The sequence below is a fragment of the Saccopteryx leptura genome, chromosome 3 (genome assembly GCF_036850995.1).
Source record: "Saccopteryx leptura isolate mSacLep1 chromosome 3, mSacLep1_pri_phased_curated, whole genome shotgun sequence".
NCBI lineage: Eukaryota > Metazoa > Chordata > Mammalia > Chiroptera > Emballonuridae > Saccopteryx > Saccopteryx leptura.
Genome location: NC_089505.1, coordinates 228976590 through 228995772, shown reverse-complemented (window position 1 = coordinate 228995772; position 19183 = coordinate 228976590). Strand labels below are relative to the sequence as shown.

At 41.6% G+C, this 19183-nt stretch overlaps 1 protein-coding gene and 1 pseudogene across 6 annotated transcripts in view; one reads left to right on the top strand and one right to left on the bottom strand.

Annotated features, from left to right (window-relative positions):
• GCFC2 (GC-rich sequence DNA-binding factor 2) overlaps window positions 1–7867 on the top strand; it is a 58628-nt gene extending 50761 nt beyond the window's left edge. For 5 of the 6 annotated variants that reach the window (XM_066377855.1, XM_066377857.1, XM_066377852.1 and 2 more), the window contains 3 exons: window positions 3883–4029; window positions 6070–6194; window positions 7720–7867. In XM_066377855.1, coding sequence (XP_066233952.1) covers window positions 3883–4029; window positions 6070–6194; window positions 7720–7837 — 390 coding nt within the window. In that variant the 3' untranslated portion in view covers window positions 7838–7867. The remainder of the gene's footprint in view (window positions 1–3882; window positions 4030–6069; window positions 6195–7719) is intronic. The other variant, XM_066377853.1, reaches the window with a different exon arrangement.
• LOC136397852 (sodium-dependent neutral amino acid transporter B(0)AT2-like) lies at window positions 2189–3379 on the bottom strand (annotated as a pseudogene).
• Window positions 7868–19183: the final 11316 nt, after the last annotated feature.

Sequence of the window (19183 nt, the reverse complement as noted above, 5' to 3'; positions counted from 1 at the left end):
TACCAGTTATCTCACCTTCATTTTTATTTCTGAAGACAATTAGGAATCATATTTTAACATATTTCCTTTTACTTCCTCCACACTCATGGTGCCAGATTCATTGTCTATAACATTAGAGCAACGAATAATGAAGACAACCAGGACAGGGACCAGTGCAAGGATCATCAGAGTGACACAGACAATCAATGCCCACATTGAATATCTCACAAATTTCTCAGTTGCCTTACCCTCAATCCATGCCTTTTAGCCAAGAGGCCTTAATTCCATAATCACAACACTTAACTATTAGCAGTTTCAATCATATTAGAGGAGAAACTATTTCCACATTGTTGGGCAAATGAGTTTGTAAAATTTGTATTTTTTGAGTTTGCTCACTTTTATTGTTAAAAAATGGTGCTGGCAGCCATGTGGGCGCTTGCCTCAGAGCAGGGCGGTTGATTGCAAATTGCACATTGCATTCCTGCTTGGGAGGGGCCATTGTTTTGCTAATGTTTGCTAGGGGAGGGGTCTTTGTGGGCCCAGGTAGTTTTGCAGGGAGAGCAGAGAGAATGCAGAGTGCCATAGAAGAAGCCAGTTTTGTAGAGAGAGAGAGAGGAGGCAGAGTGTGGAGGGGGTTTTGGGAACCCTGCTGAGGCTTTGGGGGCCTTTGATTCTAGGAAGAACCAGAGAAGATTCTCCTGGTTGTGGAACTGGAGAATATGTCAAGGCTTTGGGAGCCACTGAAAGAGAGGGAAGAGGACTTTCCTGCCTGTTTGCTCGTCAGATGGTGCGAGACTTTAATAAAGGAATGGCCCACCATTTTTTGGCTCCACTGTTTCTTCACCATCTGTCTGAATTCATGCATGTGCATGGCCACGACAGCGGCAGCCACAGGCCCTACACACATGTAGTAGCAATATCTGTAGGGAGCAAAGCCTATCATACCTCTTAGGTCTTCCATAAACTTATCTATCTATGCCATAGAGAAAAGACACAGCAATATCCTCCAAATGAATAAAATTAGAAGAGGCAGTGTAGCAGTTATCATCAAACATTGTAATAAAGTAATTTCTAGAGCATTGCACAAATATCAGGCCAATACAAAACACCAGAAGACAACAGATGACAGTAACAAGTTCTTTCTTCATTTTGAAAGTGTCAACAACAGGCATGATGATCCCTTCCATGGTTCAAAACAAGCTGCCGAGGCCCTGGCCGGTTGGCTCAGCGGTAGAGCGTCGGCTTGGCGTGCGGGGGACCCGGGTTCAATTCCCGGCCAGGGCACATAGGAGAAGCGCCCATTTGCTTCTCCACCCCCCCTCCTTCCTCTCTGTCTCTCTCTTCCCCTCCTGCAGCCGGGGCTCCATTGGAGCGGGGATGGCCCGGGCGCTGGGGATGGCTCCTTGGCCTCTGCCCCAGGCTCTGGAGTGGCTCTGGTCGCGGCAGAGCGACGCCCTGGAGGGGCAGAGCATCACATCGCCCCCTGGTGGGCAGAGCATCGCCCCTGGTGGGCGTGCCGGGTGGATCCCGGTCGGGCGCATGCGGGAGTCTGTCTGACTGTCTCTCCCCGTTTCCAACTTCAGAAAAAAAAGGAAAAACAAACAAAAAAAAAACAAGCTGCCGAGCCCTAGATTTATCAGCATAAAGAACATCACTAACCAGAAGGGAGCTGCAGGGAAGTGTGTCATTGTTTCTGTAAAGGTAATAAAAGCTAAACCAGTTCCCTTGAACAGCTTTATTTAGTTCACCTTCAATTTGACAGAGTTCAAGATAAAGAATAGAAAACTCGCCCTGGCCGGTTGGCTCAGTGGTAGAGCGTCAGCCTGGCATGCAGGAGTCCTGGGTTCAATTCCCGGCCAGGGCACGCAGGAGAAGCGCCCATCTGCTTCTCCACCCCTCCCCATCTCCTTCCTCTCTGTCTCTCTCTTCCCCTCCCGCAGCTAAGGCTCCATTGGAGCAAAGTTGGCCCGGGCGCTGAGGATGGCTCTGTGGCCTCTGCCTCAGGCGCTAGAATGGCTCTGGTTGCAACAGAGCGACGCCCCAGATGGGCAGAGCATCGCCCCCTGGTGGGCGTGCCGGGTGGATCCTGGTCGGGCGTGTGCGGGAGTCTGTCTGACTGCCTCCCCATTTCCAACTTCAGAAAAATACAAAAAAAAAAAAAAAAATAGAAAACTCATCTTCTCTGTCACTTTTCAAATGATGTCATAAATTAAGTGATAATCATCATCAGTACATCTGAAAAGCTGATGTGATTGGGAATAATATCCTGAGTAATGACGCCAGTTTTCAAGAATGTTACAGTCTTTGTCATATTTTCTACAATGCGTTTCTGATTTAGGACATTTGCTTTGAAGCCCAGAACTGCAAATACCACCAGTGTTGCCAAGATAAAATTTAAAAAATTTATGAAAGGTACAGTACAGCATCAAACTGGCAATTGCTGTCTTTCCTGTTGTAGCTTGAAAAGGCAGTGATGCCACCAAATCCCAGACCCAAGGCAAAGAATACCTGAGTTGCAGATTCTCTCCAGACCATGGGGTCCAGCATTATTTCAGTCTTGGGGGTAAACATGTAGTGGATTACTCAAATGAACCACTTAAAAGGAATGCTCTGATTAGGAAACATACAAGTACCACATAGGGGAACAGAGAATTAAAATACATGACTTTTCCAGAAGACTGAATGCCTTTGATCATCGCCAAGCAAACAGTGAGCCAGGCAACCAGCAAGCAGATGGTCATCTTCCAGTTTAAGCCCCCACCTGCAGAAATGGAACTGGAAATAGTCAGGTTTTTTTCTGTGCCAATAATAGGTGGTAGCGGAACTTAAGTCACATTCTGGCTCTACAAAAGTGTAAGAAGCATTATTGACCACAGGACACTGTTCCCAAGGTAGAGGGGACTGAAAAAACTGAGAAAAGTAAGACACATTCCAGCCAGTGATGACATTGTAGTAGTGAGCCACGAAGAAGCACACTATACAACTTGTAAATCCAATTCCACCCAGTTTATGGCTTATGTAATTCCACATACTGATGCTTCCTAGCCACATTCTTTGACCCACAGCAAGTTCCAGGAAAAGAAGGGGAATACCTATTACCATAAGCAGTAGTAAATATGGCAAAAGGTATTCACCACCTCCATTCTCCTGACAAGGGTATGAGAATCACCATACCGAAAATCCAACTTGGGCCCAAAAGTATTGTGTCTTATTGCTTAAAGCTGGTCTTTTATCTTCAACTTCAGCTTTTTCAGCATCTGTTGCTTTCTCTGACATCTACACTTGGTTCACTTTTCTTAAAAGTATCATCAGTTGAGTCTTCATTGGAAAAAAGGTCTCTGACGGATTCAATAACCTCATCATCTTATTTTCTTTCTACCACCTTGCTATTCCTAGGCATTGGAATGAGCAGGTAATAGTATTTTTTTAAATCTCCTATGGAAAATTTGTTAATTCTTTAAAAAAAATAATTTAGTTGATATGAAGACCAAAACAGAGAAGGATATCAAATCCTTGATTCAAGGTGATAAAGTCTTATGGAACCTGGATCTGTGTGTCAATATCTATAGGTACCTGCATGATTTGTAAGTATGTTGTTTAGTTCCCGTTCCTCACATGGGGCACCACTTGTCACGGAGACAGTGACCATTCGGAGACCACGTGGAGTGCACCAAGGGCCGTAGGGGAGACCGCCTCGCAGTGCCCGATACAGATTTCATGAGACAGCTGTATAAGATTTATTTAGAAATATTTTCTGTTGATTCTAAAGTTCAGAGTCCCAATAGTGCTAATAGTAATGAACATTTAAAAGAATTTGTCCAACTTACTATGTTTGTTGGAGACTATTCTAGTTTTCTTTTGGAGAAAAGGTACATAGTCACTTGACATTTTATTTTATTTTAGCTCTTCCGCAATATTCTTCTTTGGAATGGCCTCCTCCCAGATGACACCTTGCGAGAGCTCGGACTAGACAAACTGCTAAATCGTTACCTTCTCATAGCTCTTCTTAATGCCATGCCTGGGCCAGAGGTGGTTAAAAAGTGCAACCAGGTGAGTTATGTAGGACATGATTTCTAATTTTATCATCTTTTACAATTCAGTTATTAAAATCTATTTTTTAGCAAAATAATAAAAATTGTAATGCTCACGTAACAAACAAATCTGCTAACAGATTAGATACCCAGAAATAACTCAGTATTTAAAAATTAGTGTGCTGGCTAATTGTTTACAAACAAAGGTAGATCCTTACCTCACTAAATACCTAAATAAATTAAGAATTAAGTGTTGGTCCTGACCAGTTGGCTCGGTGAATGAGCATCGGCCCAGTATATTGACATTCTAGGTTTGACTCCAAAGTACACAAGAGAAATGACCATTTGCTTCTCTCACACATCATCTCCCCCATCCTCTCCCCTTCCTCTCCTCCATCCTCTCCCACTTCCTCTCCCTTCCTTTCCCTCTTCCTTTATTCCTTTCTTTTCCTTTTCCCTTCCCCCTTCCTTTTCCCCTCTTCTCCCTCTCCACTCCCCCTCCCTCTCCCACTTCCCCTTCTCTTCTTCTTTCCCTTCTCTTCTCCTTCCACAGTCAGTGGCTCATTTGATTCCAGCATCAGCCTCAGGCTCTAAGGATAGCTTAGTTAGTCTGAGTATGTCAGCCTTAGGTGCTAAAAATAGCTTGGGCTCCCTGGTGGGCGTGCCGGATGGATCCCGGTCGGGCGCATGCGGGAGTCTGTCTGTCTCTCCCCGTTTCCAGCTTCAGAAAAATACAAAAAAAAAAAAAGAAAAATAGCTTGGTTGATTTGAGTATTGGCTCCAGATGAGGATCACCAGGTAGATTCCCATCAGGGCACATGCGAGAGTCTCACTATCTCTCCTCCTCTCACTTAACAAAAAACATTAAGTGTTAAAAGTAAAATAAATTATTGTACTAAAAAGGTAAATGACTATATTTGATTGGTAAGGGATTCCTTTCTGAACATAAAAGCAAAAGAAATGATGAAAAAAGTGATATATGTATAAAACTATAGTGGATCAAAAAACATTAACCAAAAAGGTATCAAGATTATTTAATCACTGTTAAAAATAGAAGATGGGCTCATTGGACTCACTATACTTATTATACTTATTCTTTCTCCTGTACACTGACTCTTTATGCTGCCATGGACATTCAACACAGTGTATTAAATTAGACTAAAATCAAAACCATAATTTTTTCTATTTTGTGTATCTTAGAATCATCTACTTGATTCCTTAACTCTAATTTGCTGTGTAGATCATATGCTAAGGTCACCCAGTACCTTTGTGAAATAATACTAAAATTGTGTTAACGGAAAGTGTTTTGTGTCTAGGCATTTCTAGTGTTTAGTTGTAAGGTATATTTTTTACAGAATAGGATTTAAGAATCCTATTTCTATACTCTGGCTTAAGAATACATAGTATAGAAAGTATTACAGCCTGACCAGGCGGTGGCACAGTGGATAGAACATCAGACTGAGATGCCGAAGACCCAGGTTCGAGACCCCTAGGTCACCAGCTTGAGCGTGGACTCATCTAGTTTGAGCAGAGCTCACCAGCTTGGACCCAAGGTTGCTGGCTTGAGCAAGGGGTTACTCAGTCTGCTGTAGCCCTGCGGTCAAGGCACATATGAGAAAGCAATCAATGAACAACTAAAGTGCCACAACGATAAACTGATAATTGATGCTTGTCATCTCTCTGCGTTCCTGCCTGTCTGTCCCTATCTATCCCTCTCTCTGACTCTCGCTCTGTCTCTGTAAAAAAAATAAAAATTAAAAAATATAAAGTACTCTTTAAAAAATATATTAAAAAAAAGAAAGAAAGTATTACAAGCACCCTTGCAGGTATTCATAAAGAGTAGTCTACTTTAACCTTTTGGAATTAAAATACAATTTTCAAGTGCACAACCCTTGACAAAGAAAGGGAAAATTCTCAAAATTTATTTAATCATAAACTATAAAAGGGAGAATAATATTCAATCTGCATAATCTCTATGAAGATTAAATCACATCATGTTAGCAAGGTCCTTAGATGGTAACTGTCATTATTAAAATCAACTATGTGTTTTGATTAACAGATAACAGCATATTTACCAGAAAAATGGTTTGCAAATTCTGCCATGAGAACGTCTATTCCACAGCTAGAAAACTTCATCCAGTTTTTATTGCAGTCTGCATATACATTATCTAAAAGTGAATTCAGGTAATTTACTTCCATAAGCATAGTTCAAGATTCTATTTTATTTTCAGCAGTTTTTAGAAATATTTGTTCTTTTACTCTACTTTTAAGATTCTGTTGAAACTATTACTGTAGAATCACTAAATATTTTATGTGCAATGTTTGAGATTACTATTTTATAACCACACCTCATGATACATATAGTTCATATTTTTAAATGTAAATCTCTTCCAAAATAAACACTTCCAAAAAACTGTACAACATGGTAATTTAGAATTAAAACTTTAAAGCATGTTTTTAATTTTCCTAGCCATTTTTAGTCTTTAACACTCTTTTGTGTGTGCGTGTGAAAGACAGGAAGGGAGAGAGATGAGAAGCATCAACTCATAGTTGCGTCACTTTAGTTGTTCATTGATTGCTTCTCAAACATTCCATGCTCACGCCAGCGACCGCATGCTGAAGCTGCTGAGCCTGCTTTCAAGGCTGATGAACCCGCTCTCAAGCCTGTGACCTCAGGGTTTCAAATCTGAAACCTCAGTGTCCCAGGCCAAAGCTGTATCCACTCTGCCACCACCAGTCAGGCCGTCTCAATACTTTTTTAATACAGTCCGGTGTTTACCCAGCAGTAGATCTGTTTTGCACATCAGATTCACAACATTGGATGTTTAGGGGTTTAAGGACAGTGGCATTCTGGTAAACCCCCTCTCCAATTTTTTTTTAGGTAAGAGGAGAGGACATAGTGAGGCAGACTCCTGCATGCTCCCTCACCGAGATCCACCTGGCCACCCCATCTGGAGTGCCTGAGGCTGATACACTCTAACCAAGCTATCCTCAGCACCTGGGCCACACTTGAACTATATAAGCCATTGGCTGCAGGAGGGAAAGAGGGAGAGAAGGGGGAGAGGGAGAAGTAGACAATCACTTCTCCTGTGTGCCCTGACTGGGAATTGAACCCAGGACATCCATACACTGGGCCAGCACTCTATCCACTGAGCCACCAGCCAGGGCCTCACCCCTCCAAATACTAAAATAACCCGGATTTGTAGCATTAGATGATGTCTATGGGGTAAAAACTCCCATTGGGGCTCCCACCATAAGAACCGATACAAGCTGGCAACAGCACACCACAGCTCGGATTTTTTTTTTTTTTTTTTTTTGGTGGAGGCAGAAACACTGACTTGCTATTGCACCTATTTATGTAATCACTGGTTGATTATCATATGTGCCCTGTGAGAGACTCGAATCTACAATCTTGACAGTGCTTTAACCAACTGAGCTTACCCGGCCAAGACTAGCTCAGATTTGTGGTGATAGGTTTACTCTGCTTTTCTACATTTCCCAGTCATTCACATTAAAATCTGCCACAATATACCCATGAAATAGTCAGAATTTGAACTTTATAATTATGTGCAGAAGGTAGCATCTGATCAGATTATGCTATTTTAGATACTGGTTTAAAGTAAAGTTTTTGTTTTAGATTAATAACAAAATTCACTGTTCTCTCATACACTGTATTTTTAAAGGGAAAATGATTTTTTTTGTTTTACAGGGACAAAGTCAAAGAAATAATTCTTATTCTGGTGAAAATAAGAGCTATGAATCAAGCAGAATCCTTCATAGAAGAGTATCACCTAGACCATCTTAAATCAGTAATTAATGAAGTTTGATTAAACTTTATAGTAAAGTACTAAAATAGATTTTAATATAGTTACACTCGGCTCCTTTGCTGGGGTGGGAAGGTGAGTGAGCTAGCACCTCTTTTTTATTCCTGGTAATGGAGGCAAAGATTTGCAAAAGAAAAAAAATGGATTTCATTCCTTCAATCCCTCCTGGTATCAGGAAAGGCTGCCTTCCTGATTTTGCGGGCTTTGCAAGGATTAAGCACACAGGTGCAGTTAAGAGTTTAATATACACATTTCCCTTTGATTCTTTTGGCTGCTTTTCCAGTGAAAGAGAGGAGTTGGAAAACCTTGTTTGTAACTGCTTTAGCTGTAATGAGTCTTCTGTTCTGATCCAGAAAAACATCTTTTAATTCTTTTCATTTTAATGGTCTCTATTTACAAATAAGTTAAAATGGAAATCTTAATTGGAATAAATTATTTGTTAAGTATTAATACATGAAGGCATGATAAGGCTTTGATAACTAATGATTATCAAATTGTCCTTCAGAAATCTTTGCCACTGTATTTATTGTACCAACACAAGTGTAAGAGAGGCCAGTGACTCCCCACCAGCAACATGTATGACCATTTTTTAAATCACTGCAAATTTAATGGGTGAAAAGAATCTTATTGTAATTATGTTTTTAGGCTATTAGAAAATTAACATTTGTTGTAAATTTTTTGGACATATCCTTTCAAACCTTTCCTATATTTACAAGTGTGTGTGTGTGTGTAGCTTGGTTGTTTATATAAATAACTACTTTATTGCATATGAAATTAATTTTTTTACTGTTAAAGTACATACATATTTAATAACTTAAATTTTTTGGACATGTCCATTCATCCTATGGATTTGTAAGGCCTTTATATATTTAAAGATAATATTTTTGCCTGTCCTGTGCCATTTACCATTTTTCTTTCAGTTTTATGTACATTTTTGGTATACTGAGTCATTACTTGTTAGGTAGTTACTGCTCTTTTTTGTTACAGTTTTTGTCATTGGTGATAAGCTTAGATAAGAAAAGTAGATATTTTAAATACTCAGAACATGTTATTTTCTGATAAAATATTTGTATAATTAATAAAAGGGCTAGGGTTGAGAATATTTTTTAAAGTGAGAGTTTACTAATACTATTTCTGAAATCTATTCATAAAATAACTCATTGGAAACCCTAAATACATATTTTGCATATTGTTGCCCAAAAGATAATCAGTGAAAAAGTGATTATATGGTAGGATTTGAGCATGTGATCTCTGACACTTGTCACCCCTACCATTGAAGCTGTAAATATTTTAATAGATTGATGTTATTTCTACTCCAGTGAAGACTCATGATTCACTTGAACAATTTTTTAAAGTTCATTTTAGTTATACAAATTAAGCAGGAATAGAATTTTATCCAGAAATTTCAACCAATTGCTGGAAAGCATTTAGCATTCCCACACAATTAGTGTTCCCAGAGGTAGCTACTGTTTTCATTTTAGTGTTATCCTTTCAAACCTTTCCTATATTTACAAAAGTGTGTGTGTGTGTGTGTGTGTAGCTTGGTTGTTTATATAAATAACAGTACTTTATTGCATATGAAATTAGGTTTTTTTACTGTTAAAGTACATACATATTTAATAACATCCATCTAACTTTTGCATTTTTATTAAAATTGTGTTGGATGTTTTCTCCTTACATTTTTAACTTGGGCAGAGAGATTTATGTTCCTTTTTATAGAATGGAATATATTAGATCTATTTCAGAACTACAAATTGGTCCTGGCCAAATAGCTTGGTTGGCAAAATCATCGTCTTGAAACACAGAGGTTGCTGGTTAGATCCCTGGTCAGGGCACATACAAGAACAGATCGTTGTTCTTGTCTCTTTCTCTCTCTTTCTCTCTCTCTCTCTCTCTCTCTGTTTCTCTCTCTCTTCCCCCCTACTCCCCACCTCTCTTTCTAAAATCAGTAAAATAAACATTTTAAAAAACTACAAATTGATTTAAACTTTGATAGTTTCCAACTAAGTTTCATTATGCTTGGAGTTTGAACCTCCAGATTTTCATTCATTCTATACTATAATTGAGGATATACAAAAATAATTTTGAAGCTTGCATAATCTTCACGGCAGATTTTTGTTTGTTTTGTTTTGTTTTTGTTACTGTGAAATGGATGAGATGGATGGGAGGAACCTAGGAAGAACAGAACTTTGACTTAGTAACTCATCACACATCTCAGGTATTTGTCTGGCTACTTACAGCATCAAATGACCTTTTAAAAACTTCTCTCATATAAAGGACCAAAAAATGACCATGGAAAACACTGGAAATCCATGATTTTTTCATTTTTCTAACACTTGTGAGAAAATGATATTTATGAGGCTGACACCTAAGAAATATCATATGTGATACAACACTTGAAAAAGGTATTACAAGAAAAGAAAATAACATACCAATATCCCTCATGAACATAGCAATATAATTCCTTAAATTATTAGCAGATTGAAACCAGCAGGGTATAAAAAGAACAATAAATATCATGACTAAATAGGGTATATTCTAGGAGGGTAAGGTTGCTTTAACATTAGAAAGTCAGTATAGTTCACCCAGAAACAGCATAAAAGAGGAAAACTAGATGATTATCTCAGTGATTCAGGGAAAACATATTGGACAAAATTCAACACCCTCTCCCAACACAAAAACTAGAAAAGATAACTAGGATTATAAAGAGCATCTGCAAGAACATCTACATTTAGCATTGTGCTTGATGATGAGATGTTAAAGCAAGGATGTCTGCTCTCACCAGTTTAGTTCAACATTGTTCTGTAGGTCCTAGCAATCAGATAATCAGTCACTTAGAAAAAGCTATAAAGATTGGAAAACAAGAATTAAGAAAATCATTATTCACAAATGACATGATTTTTTTTTTCCACAGAGAGAGTCAGAGAGAGGGTCAGATAAGGACAGACAGACAGGAAACAGAGAGAGATGAGAAGCATCAATCATCAGTTTTTCGTTGCGACACCTTAGTTGTTCATTGATTGCTGTCTCATATGTGCCTTGACTGTGGGCCTTCAGCAGACCGAGTAACCACTTGCTTGAGCCAGTGACCAGATGAGCCCGCGCTCAACCTGGCGACCTCGGGGTCTCGAACCTGGGTCCTCTGCATCCCAGTCCAACGCTCTGTCCACTGTGCCACCGCCTGGTCAGGTGTGACATGATTCTTTACATAGAAAACTTTATTATAAAATAAAACAAATGGACAAAAAACAAAACAAAAAACATGTATCAACGAGAACTAAAAAATAAATTTAGTAAACCCAAGGGCAAGCTAGTGATCTAATTGGAACCTTAAGTTTTAAAAACAGTAACATGTAGAGTGTCGGCCTGGCGTGCGGGGGACCCGGGTTCGATTCCCGGCCAGGGCACATAGGAGAAGCGCCCATTTGCTTCTCCACCCCCCCCCTCCTTCCTCTCTGTCTCTCTCTTCCCCTCCCGCAGCCAAGGCTCCATTGGAGCAAAGATGGCCCGGGCGCTGGGGATGGCTCCTTGGCCTCTGCCCCAGGCGCTAGAGTGGCTCTGGTCGCAGCAGAGCGACGCCCCGGAGGGTCAGAGCATCGCCCCCTGGTGGGTAGAGCATCGCCCCTGGTGGGCATGCCGGGTGAATCCCAGTCGGGCGCATGCAGGAGTCTGTCTGACTGTCTCTCCCCGTTTCCAGCTTCAGAAAAATACAAAAATAAATAAATAAATAAATAAATAAATAAATAAATAAATAACATTTCAGTAGCAGCAAAACATATCAAATACCTAGGAACAAATCTATCAAAAGATGTGCAGGATTTCTACAATGAAATCTTGGCTAAGATTTTTTTTTTAAACTAAATAAAAAGGAGAAACAGCATATTCAAAAATTGGAAAGCTCAAATTTTGCTTAAGGTGTCCAGTCTCTCCAAACTAGTTTAGAGGTATGCAATCCCTATCAAAGTTCCATTAAGCTTTAAAAAATAATAGACTGATTGATTGTATTAAAATTTATATGGAAATACAAAGACCTTAAAATAGCCAAACTAATCTTGAGAAGGAAAATCATTTCAAAGACTTGCTCTGATTTCAAGATTTATTGTAAAGCTACAATAATCAATTTATGCTTTTAAGATAAGAATAGATTAATATATCTATAGACTCTAAAGCAAGAGTCCAGTAATAGACCTACACATACATTATACAATCAATTTTTGACAAAAGTGCCAAGTTAATTTAGTAAGAAAAGGAAAGTCTTCATAACCATATTAGTGGGATAACTGAATATCTACATGATATCAAATGAGCCTGTAATCTTCTATGCAAAAATGTCCTCCCCCAAAAAAGAGATAGATTATAGATCTAAGTGTAAAACTCAGAACAGGCCCTGGCATGCAGATGTCTTCTTGGGTTCAATTCCTGATCAGGGTACACAGGAGAAGCAACCATCTGCTTCTCTCCCCCTTCTCCTCTCTCTTCTCCTCTCTCTTCTCTCCATCTTCCCTTCCACAGCCAGTGGCTCATTCTTTTGGCCATGGCCCTGGGCACTGAGGATGGCTCGGTTGATTCTAACAGGTTGGCATCAAGCACTAAAAATCGCTTGGTACTAGAGCATCAGCCTCAGATGGGGTTGTCTGGTGGATCCCAATTGGGGCGCATGTGGGAATCTGTTTATCTCCCTTCCTCTTACTTAAAAAAAACAAACTCAGAACAAAAACTTGTAGGAACACAAAACAAAACAAAAAACACAATGCTGACCTTAGCATAAATAGAGTTTACTTGGGTAGGACACAGCACTAAGCATGAAAGGAAAAAAAAAGTTAGACTTTATCAAGACTTAAAATCCATCTGAGGTCCTCTGAGAAGTACAAATTAATCCACAATGATGTACCCTTTCATATCCACCAGGATGACTGAAAAAGACTAACAACAAATGCTGCTGAGAATGAGAAGCCATTGGAACACTCATAAATTGCTGGTGAAAGTATAAAATGGAACAACCACTTGGAGAGCTGTCCATCAGCTCATTAAATTTCAACATTCACATACCATACAACTCAGCAATTTCTCTCCTAGTTATTTACCCAAGTAAACATATGTTCACAAAAAATATTGTACAAGAGTATTGATAGCAGCCTAAATAGCTCAAAACTAAACAAAGTGGATAAACTAGTGTATTCCTACAATGGAAAGCCACTCAGCATTAAAAATGAACTAAGGCATGCAAAACAATAAGATCTCAAAAACTGTTAAATGATGAAGTTAGAAAAGAATACATACTTTATGATTCAGTGTATATTAAATATAAGAACAGAAATAAAATGATTGGAAGAATGAAAAACTAGGAAACTAGCAGTTGGTGGAAAAGCTCTATACTGATTTGCATGGTGGTTACACAGCTGTATTCAGTTGTTAAAAACTCATTGAACAGAAATCTAAGATCTGTGTACTTTATTGTACTATAATTGAGCATCAATTTTTAAAAATACCTTATAGGTCAGACAAGTGTCTGGAGTAGTGAAGTACCTGACAGTGTTACCAATTGTCTGAGCAACATCGAAGACCATACTAATTGCCATTCATGATAGTGTTTTCAAAAGTCGATGTTAACAGAAAAATCAATAGGGATATCCAGATCCGTTTTTATTTTTTAGATAACACAGTCCATTAGATCTGTGGTTCTTAACCCATTTTCTGGACAAACCTACACTTAACAAATTTCCACCAAGAATCAGAATCACTGCCCTGCAATATTTCATGTTAGGAATTCAGTATTATCTGCTAACCAGAAATATCCCAGGAAAATTCTATAAGGCAATCATAAACACTAATTTATATTGACACTATCCTCTTAAACATTTAAGTCTCATGGAGTTAGTCCAGAGAAATGGAAATTAATGTTTGTTAACACAAAAACAGGCTTTTTATTAAATGTCAAAAGAGCTCTGGCAGAGTAGCTCAGTTGGTTAGAGCACCATGTGGATGCGCAGAGGTTGCTGGTTCATTCCTGGGTTAGGGCACATGCAAGAATTAACTAATGAGTGTATAAATTAGAACAACAAGTCGATGTTTCACTCTCCTTTTTCTCCTCTCTCCCTTTCTCTCTTTAAATTCAATAATTTAAAAAAAATAAATGTCCAAAGAGCATTAGGTTGACTATTCATTTGAATGTTTTCGTGTAAATAGTGCGTGTCAGAATTAAGCGCCTATAGACTGAAACTAAGCTGGGATGCTGGGGACCATGTGTACACTCACAGAGGCATTGTGGGATATTTTAAATTTTCAAGGGAGGCAGCAGTACTTGACAACTGTCAGAAACCACTTGAACTTAGAGCTCAAGATTGCTCAATTTCAACATTAGATCATGTTACATTACTTTAGAAAACAGTATGTATTTGTGAAGCTGGGTTGTCAGAGGTTGCTGTGATAGTTAAGTGCTGTGTGGAATTCCATGTGGAACAGGGAATGAGCAGTAGTGCCCAATCTGATTGCAATTGGCTGACAAACACACATCGCCATTAGTGGTTACAATGTAAGGATGCAATTTTTTTAAAGTTTTGTATTCCAAATATTTGGACCTAAATGATTAATAAATGGCACTCTTTATTTTTGGCCTAAGTGGGTAGCACCCTTTAAAAATTCCTACAGAACTAAAAGATTTGTGAAGTGAGAAAGAACCACTGGTAGTTTATTGAAAAATGCAGAATGTTCCTAGACACATTTGGGTTTCTTAAGGCTAAGGGAATACATAGAAAAACCACTTTCCTTATTGTGCTCCATTTTGTAGGAACACATGTAAGATTTTTAAAATCATAAAAGACTATTAAAAATAACTAAATTTCACAAATGTCTTGATGGTAGGGTAACCAGCCATCCTGGTGTGCCAGGAATAGGATTTCCCAAGGTGCAGGACATTTCAGTGCTAATATTGGGGAAGTCCCTGAAAAACTAGAACACATTAGTCACTCTGCTGCCTTCATTGAAAATAGTCACTGGAATTTAGGTTATCTGCCTAATTTAGAGCAAAGTGAACTGCCTTAAATTGCACCTCCATTCTGCTGTTTCTGTAGGAGTATTGGTCAAATGAGTTTGTAAATATGATATATGTGTTTGCTCGCTTGTGGTTTGTGTTGGGTATGGGGGACGGACTGTGGGCAGGCAGGGTCGTTGTAGCCTAGGGTTTAGTTTTAAGACTGGGCTTTTCCCCACACCCTTGACTGATTGTATGATCTGGGTGGTGCACTCCCATGAGGAATCCAATTATGCCTCGGATAAGTGGCTTTGTATCAGAGACTTCCTTGTTTGTATATTGGATTAGGGGTTTTTGGTTTTCTACACTATAAAGTGGGACAGACCAGGAGCTGGCACACACAGTTCCTGCTATCACAATTGCAGGGGCTTCCCTGATCCCTTGCCCTTCATGGGAAAAGCTGGTTTTCTGCTTTTCCCTTGTCTTCTTTTGTGGTTTGCCTGTCTTGGTGAGACACCCATAAATAGGATGGCCCACCAACCTCCGACTCCGCCATTTCTTTATCGTCTGCCCGAATCCAATGGGAACCTGCATGTGAATGGCCACGATGGCGGTTCCTGGCCTTACAAGGGCAGCCCATGGCACAAGGTGGGGCTATGCAAATAGCCCTGGGGTAACACTGTAAAGGTCCATTGTCTCCCTTCCCAACTGAAGGCAAATTGGTCTTGACTCTCTGCGGCTATATCAATAGAGAAAAAAGCATTAGCCAAGTCTGCCACAAAGTGGTATGTCCCCAACTCATGGCTTAGCCCAGGGGTCTCAAACTCAACTCAGCATGTGGGCCGCAGAGCAAGATCACAGCCGTTCAGCGGGCCGCACTAGGTCTACAAAACGCAACTGTTACGCAACACTTTTCTCACTGCAGTTGAAAACAAAAAAAAAAATCAGTACAAAATTGTTCGGCGGGCCGTGAGTTTCAGACCCCTTAGCCAATCCATCATGTTAGCTATCGAGGGAACAGCAGCGTGCAAAGGGGGAACAACTTTATTAAGTTCCCTGTAATCTACCGTCATTCTCCAGGTTCCGTCTGCTTTGCGCACAGGCCATACTGGGGAGCTGTAAGGACTGTGTGCTGGCCGGATGATCCCCACCTTTTCTAGTTCGAGGATTGTCCCTGTGACTTCTTCATAACCACCTGACAGGTGGTACTGCTTGGTGTTAGTCACACGCCGAGGGACGGGTAATTGCAAAGGGGAATGTGATGCATGTCCCCGCAATACTGCCTTCACAACCCTGATCCGCAGCCGGAACTCCCCAGCTGTAGTTTCCAACCACAGTCCTTGCAAGACATCTACCCCCAAAATATATTCAGGAATAGGAGATACATACACCTTATATGGCTTAGGAGGCCGTCTCCCTATCCCCAATGGAATAGTTATTGGCTTCACTTGAACAGTTTGGCCCCCATAACCATCAATGGCCAATGGGGTCCCAGCAAACCGCTCTGGGTTTCCATAGAGAAGGGAACATTCTGCACCTGTATCCACCAAGGCCAACACCCGTTGTACATTGGAAGGGGACCAGTGGATAGCCAGTTCCACATGTGGCCTCCGGTCCCCGCCCATCCCCGTTAGACGGGTCCCTCGGCCTTTTTCCTATTCAAACTGGTACAATGGGTCTTGGGAGTTCTCCTCTCCCTCGGCTGTCTCTATCATATAATCTTGTAACCGAGCTGTGCGCGCACCAAACGTTTTATTGGTAGCTGCTGGAGCCTTTCGTCTCAGTGGCTGGAACTTCTGTTCTGGTTTAAGCTGCCGCCAAAGCTCCAAAAGAATTTTATTAGACTGGCCATCCAATTTCCCCTTATCTGCTCCAGCCGCAATCAAGTCTACCCACATCTGCGTTCGGGTAACCTTTACAGGCCCGTTTCCCTTGTTAGTTGGGGGGGAAACATAGGCAGCAGCCCTCACTGCTTTATGATCCCGAGCGGCCTCCAGCTCTCCCAAATCTGCTACCATCTGTGTAACTGCATTGATGGGCTGCCCCACATAGGGCCCCAAGATAGCCACAAGTGACCCAAAAAGGGCTGACGGGGCGCTAGCAAGGACAAATTCCCTCATTTTTGCCGTAAACACTTCCTCGTCTGGCCCACGAGACCCAGGGTTGAAAACAGCATTCTTCATACCTAGTTCCCGAAGGACCTTTACTAACTCACTGTAGCACTGCCACCGACTCATTGTCCCCGGCAATTCTCCAGCATTCTGCCAGACCATACGAATAGCAGCCATCACCCATTCTAATAGGGTATGGTCTCCTGGGTTGCCATGGCAGTTCTGAAGATGCTGCCTCAAGGAAGAGTGTGTGGTAATGGCGGCCAATTTCTCCATCTCTGTTCCGGAGAGCATGATGCCATCCACCCCTATATCCCATAATCGTAGTAACCAGGTTACCAGGGATTCAGTAGGTTTCTGCCTAAATTGTGCCCCCAACTCCATCAGCTCTGCCTGGGTATAGGGCCGGCCCACAGAGTGTTCCATTATATTGATGATTATGCTAACTAGTGATTCTCTTTCAGAATTGGAGCAAGCAATCCCTACCCTGCTATCTCATTTGAAAGCATGTGGCTGGGAAGTTAACGAGAACAAATTACAAGGACCTGGGTTATCTGTTAAATTCTTGGGAGTTGTCTGGTCGGGTAAGACAAAAGTTATCCCTGACGCAGTTATAGATAAGGTTCAAGCATACCCCGTGCCCACTACGGTAAAACAGTTACAGGAATTCTTAGGTTTGTTGGGGTATTGGCGAGCATTTATACTGCATTTGGCTCAGTTACTACGCCGCTTGTACAACCTTATTTGAAAGGGGGTTCGCTGGGATTGCACTGAGCAGGCGCAAAGTTCATTTGCAGCTGCTAAGAGAGCTGTCAAGGTGGCACAGGCCTTGAATGTGTTTGATCCTGCCAGGCCCTGTGAGCTGGATGTTCATGTAACCTCGGAGGGGTTTGGATGGGGCTTGTGGCAGCGAACAGAGTGCCTACGGCAACCTATTGGATTTTGGTCCCAATTGTGGAAAGGTGCTGAAGTCCGTTACTCATTAGTAGAGAAGCAGCTGGCAGCTGTGTATGCTGCCCTCCTGGCAACTGAGAGTATTACAACCACAACACCAGTTACAGTCAAAACAACATACCCTATAGCTGGATGGGTGAGAGATTGGGCAACTAAACCACATAGTGGTATGGCCCAAATGTCTACCCTGGCCAAGTGGGGTGCCTATCTTCAACAACGCTGTGCTCTTAGCACCAGCCCATTGAGGGCTGAACTGCAGGAAGTCTTGGGTCCAGTCACCTATGCGACCTTAGAGTCAGGTGCAACTGGGGCTCAGGAGGCAGAACCTGAGGTCAGTCCCTACCAGGAGGGGCGGGTGCCCATCCCCGAGGATGCCTGGTATACTGATGGTTCCAGCAGGGGCCAACCTGCCAAATGGACCGCTATCGCCTTCCATCCGGCCACTGAGACTATTTGGATGGACACGGGTACAGTCCAAAGCAGCCAATGGGCAGAATTAAGAGCTGTTTGGCTAGTTGCCCATAATGAACCTTCACCTCTGGTGATCTGTACTGACAGTTGGGCTGTCTATCGTGGACTGACCCTTTGGATTGCTACTTGGCACATTAACCAGTGGATAGTAATGCACCGTCCACTATGGGGTCAGGCCATGTGGCAGGACTTATGGGAAATAGGACACCAGAAGCAGGTGACAGTATATCATGTCACAGGGCATGCCCCTCTAGCCCATCCTGGGAATGATGAGGCAGATACGTTGGCAAGGGTGTGATGGTTGGAGACTGCACCTGCAGGTGATGTGGCACAGTGGCTCCACCAGTGCCTGCTCCATGCAGGATAGAAAACTATGTGGGCTACGGTTAAGGCTTGGAACTTGCCTGTGTCCTATGCAGAGGTACTTGCAGCCTGTGAGCAATGTGCAGTATGTTCCAAGGAGCACCCTCGAGACCACTGGTGTCACCTGGACAGATCCAGAGGGGTCATGTTCCACTGACACAATGGCAGATAGACATCATTGGACCCTTACCAAAGTCAGAAGGGTACCAGTATGCAGTCACTTGTGTAGATACTGCCACCGGGCTGCTTGCTGCTTACCCCGCTCGTAACCCTGACCAGAAGGCAGTCATACAGGCTCTGGACCGCCTGAGTGCTGCATACGGGCGACCACTGGTCCTTGAAAGTGACAATGGTACCCACTTCACTGGTTCAACGGTGAGGCAATGGGCTCAAAAGCTGGGGGTGGACTGGAAGTACCATGTTCCCTACCACCCCCAGGCTGCTGGTATCATTGAGCGTTATAATGGACTCTTAAAGCAG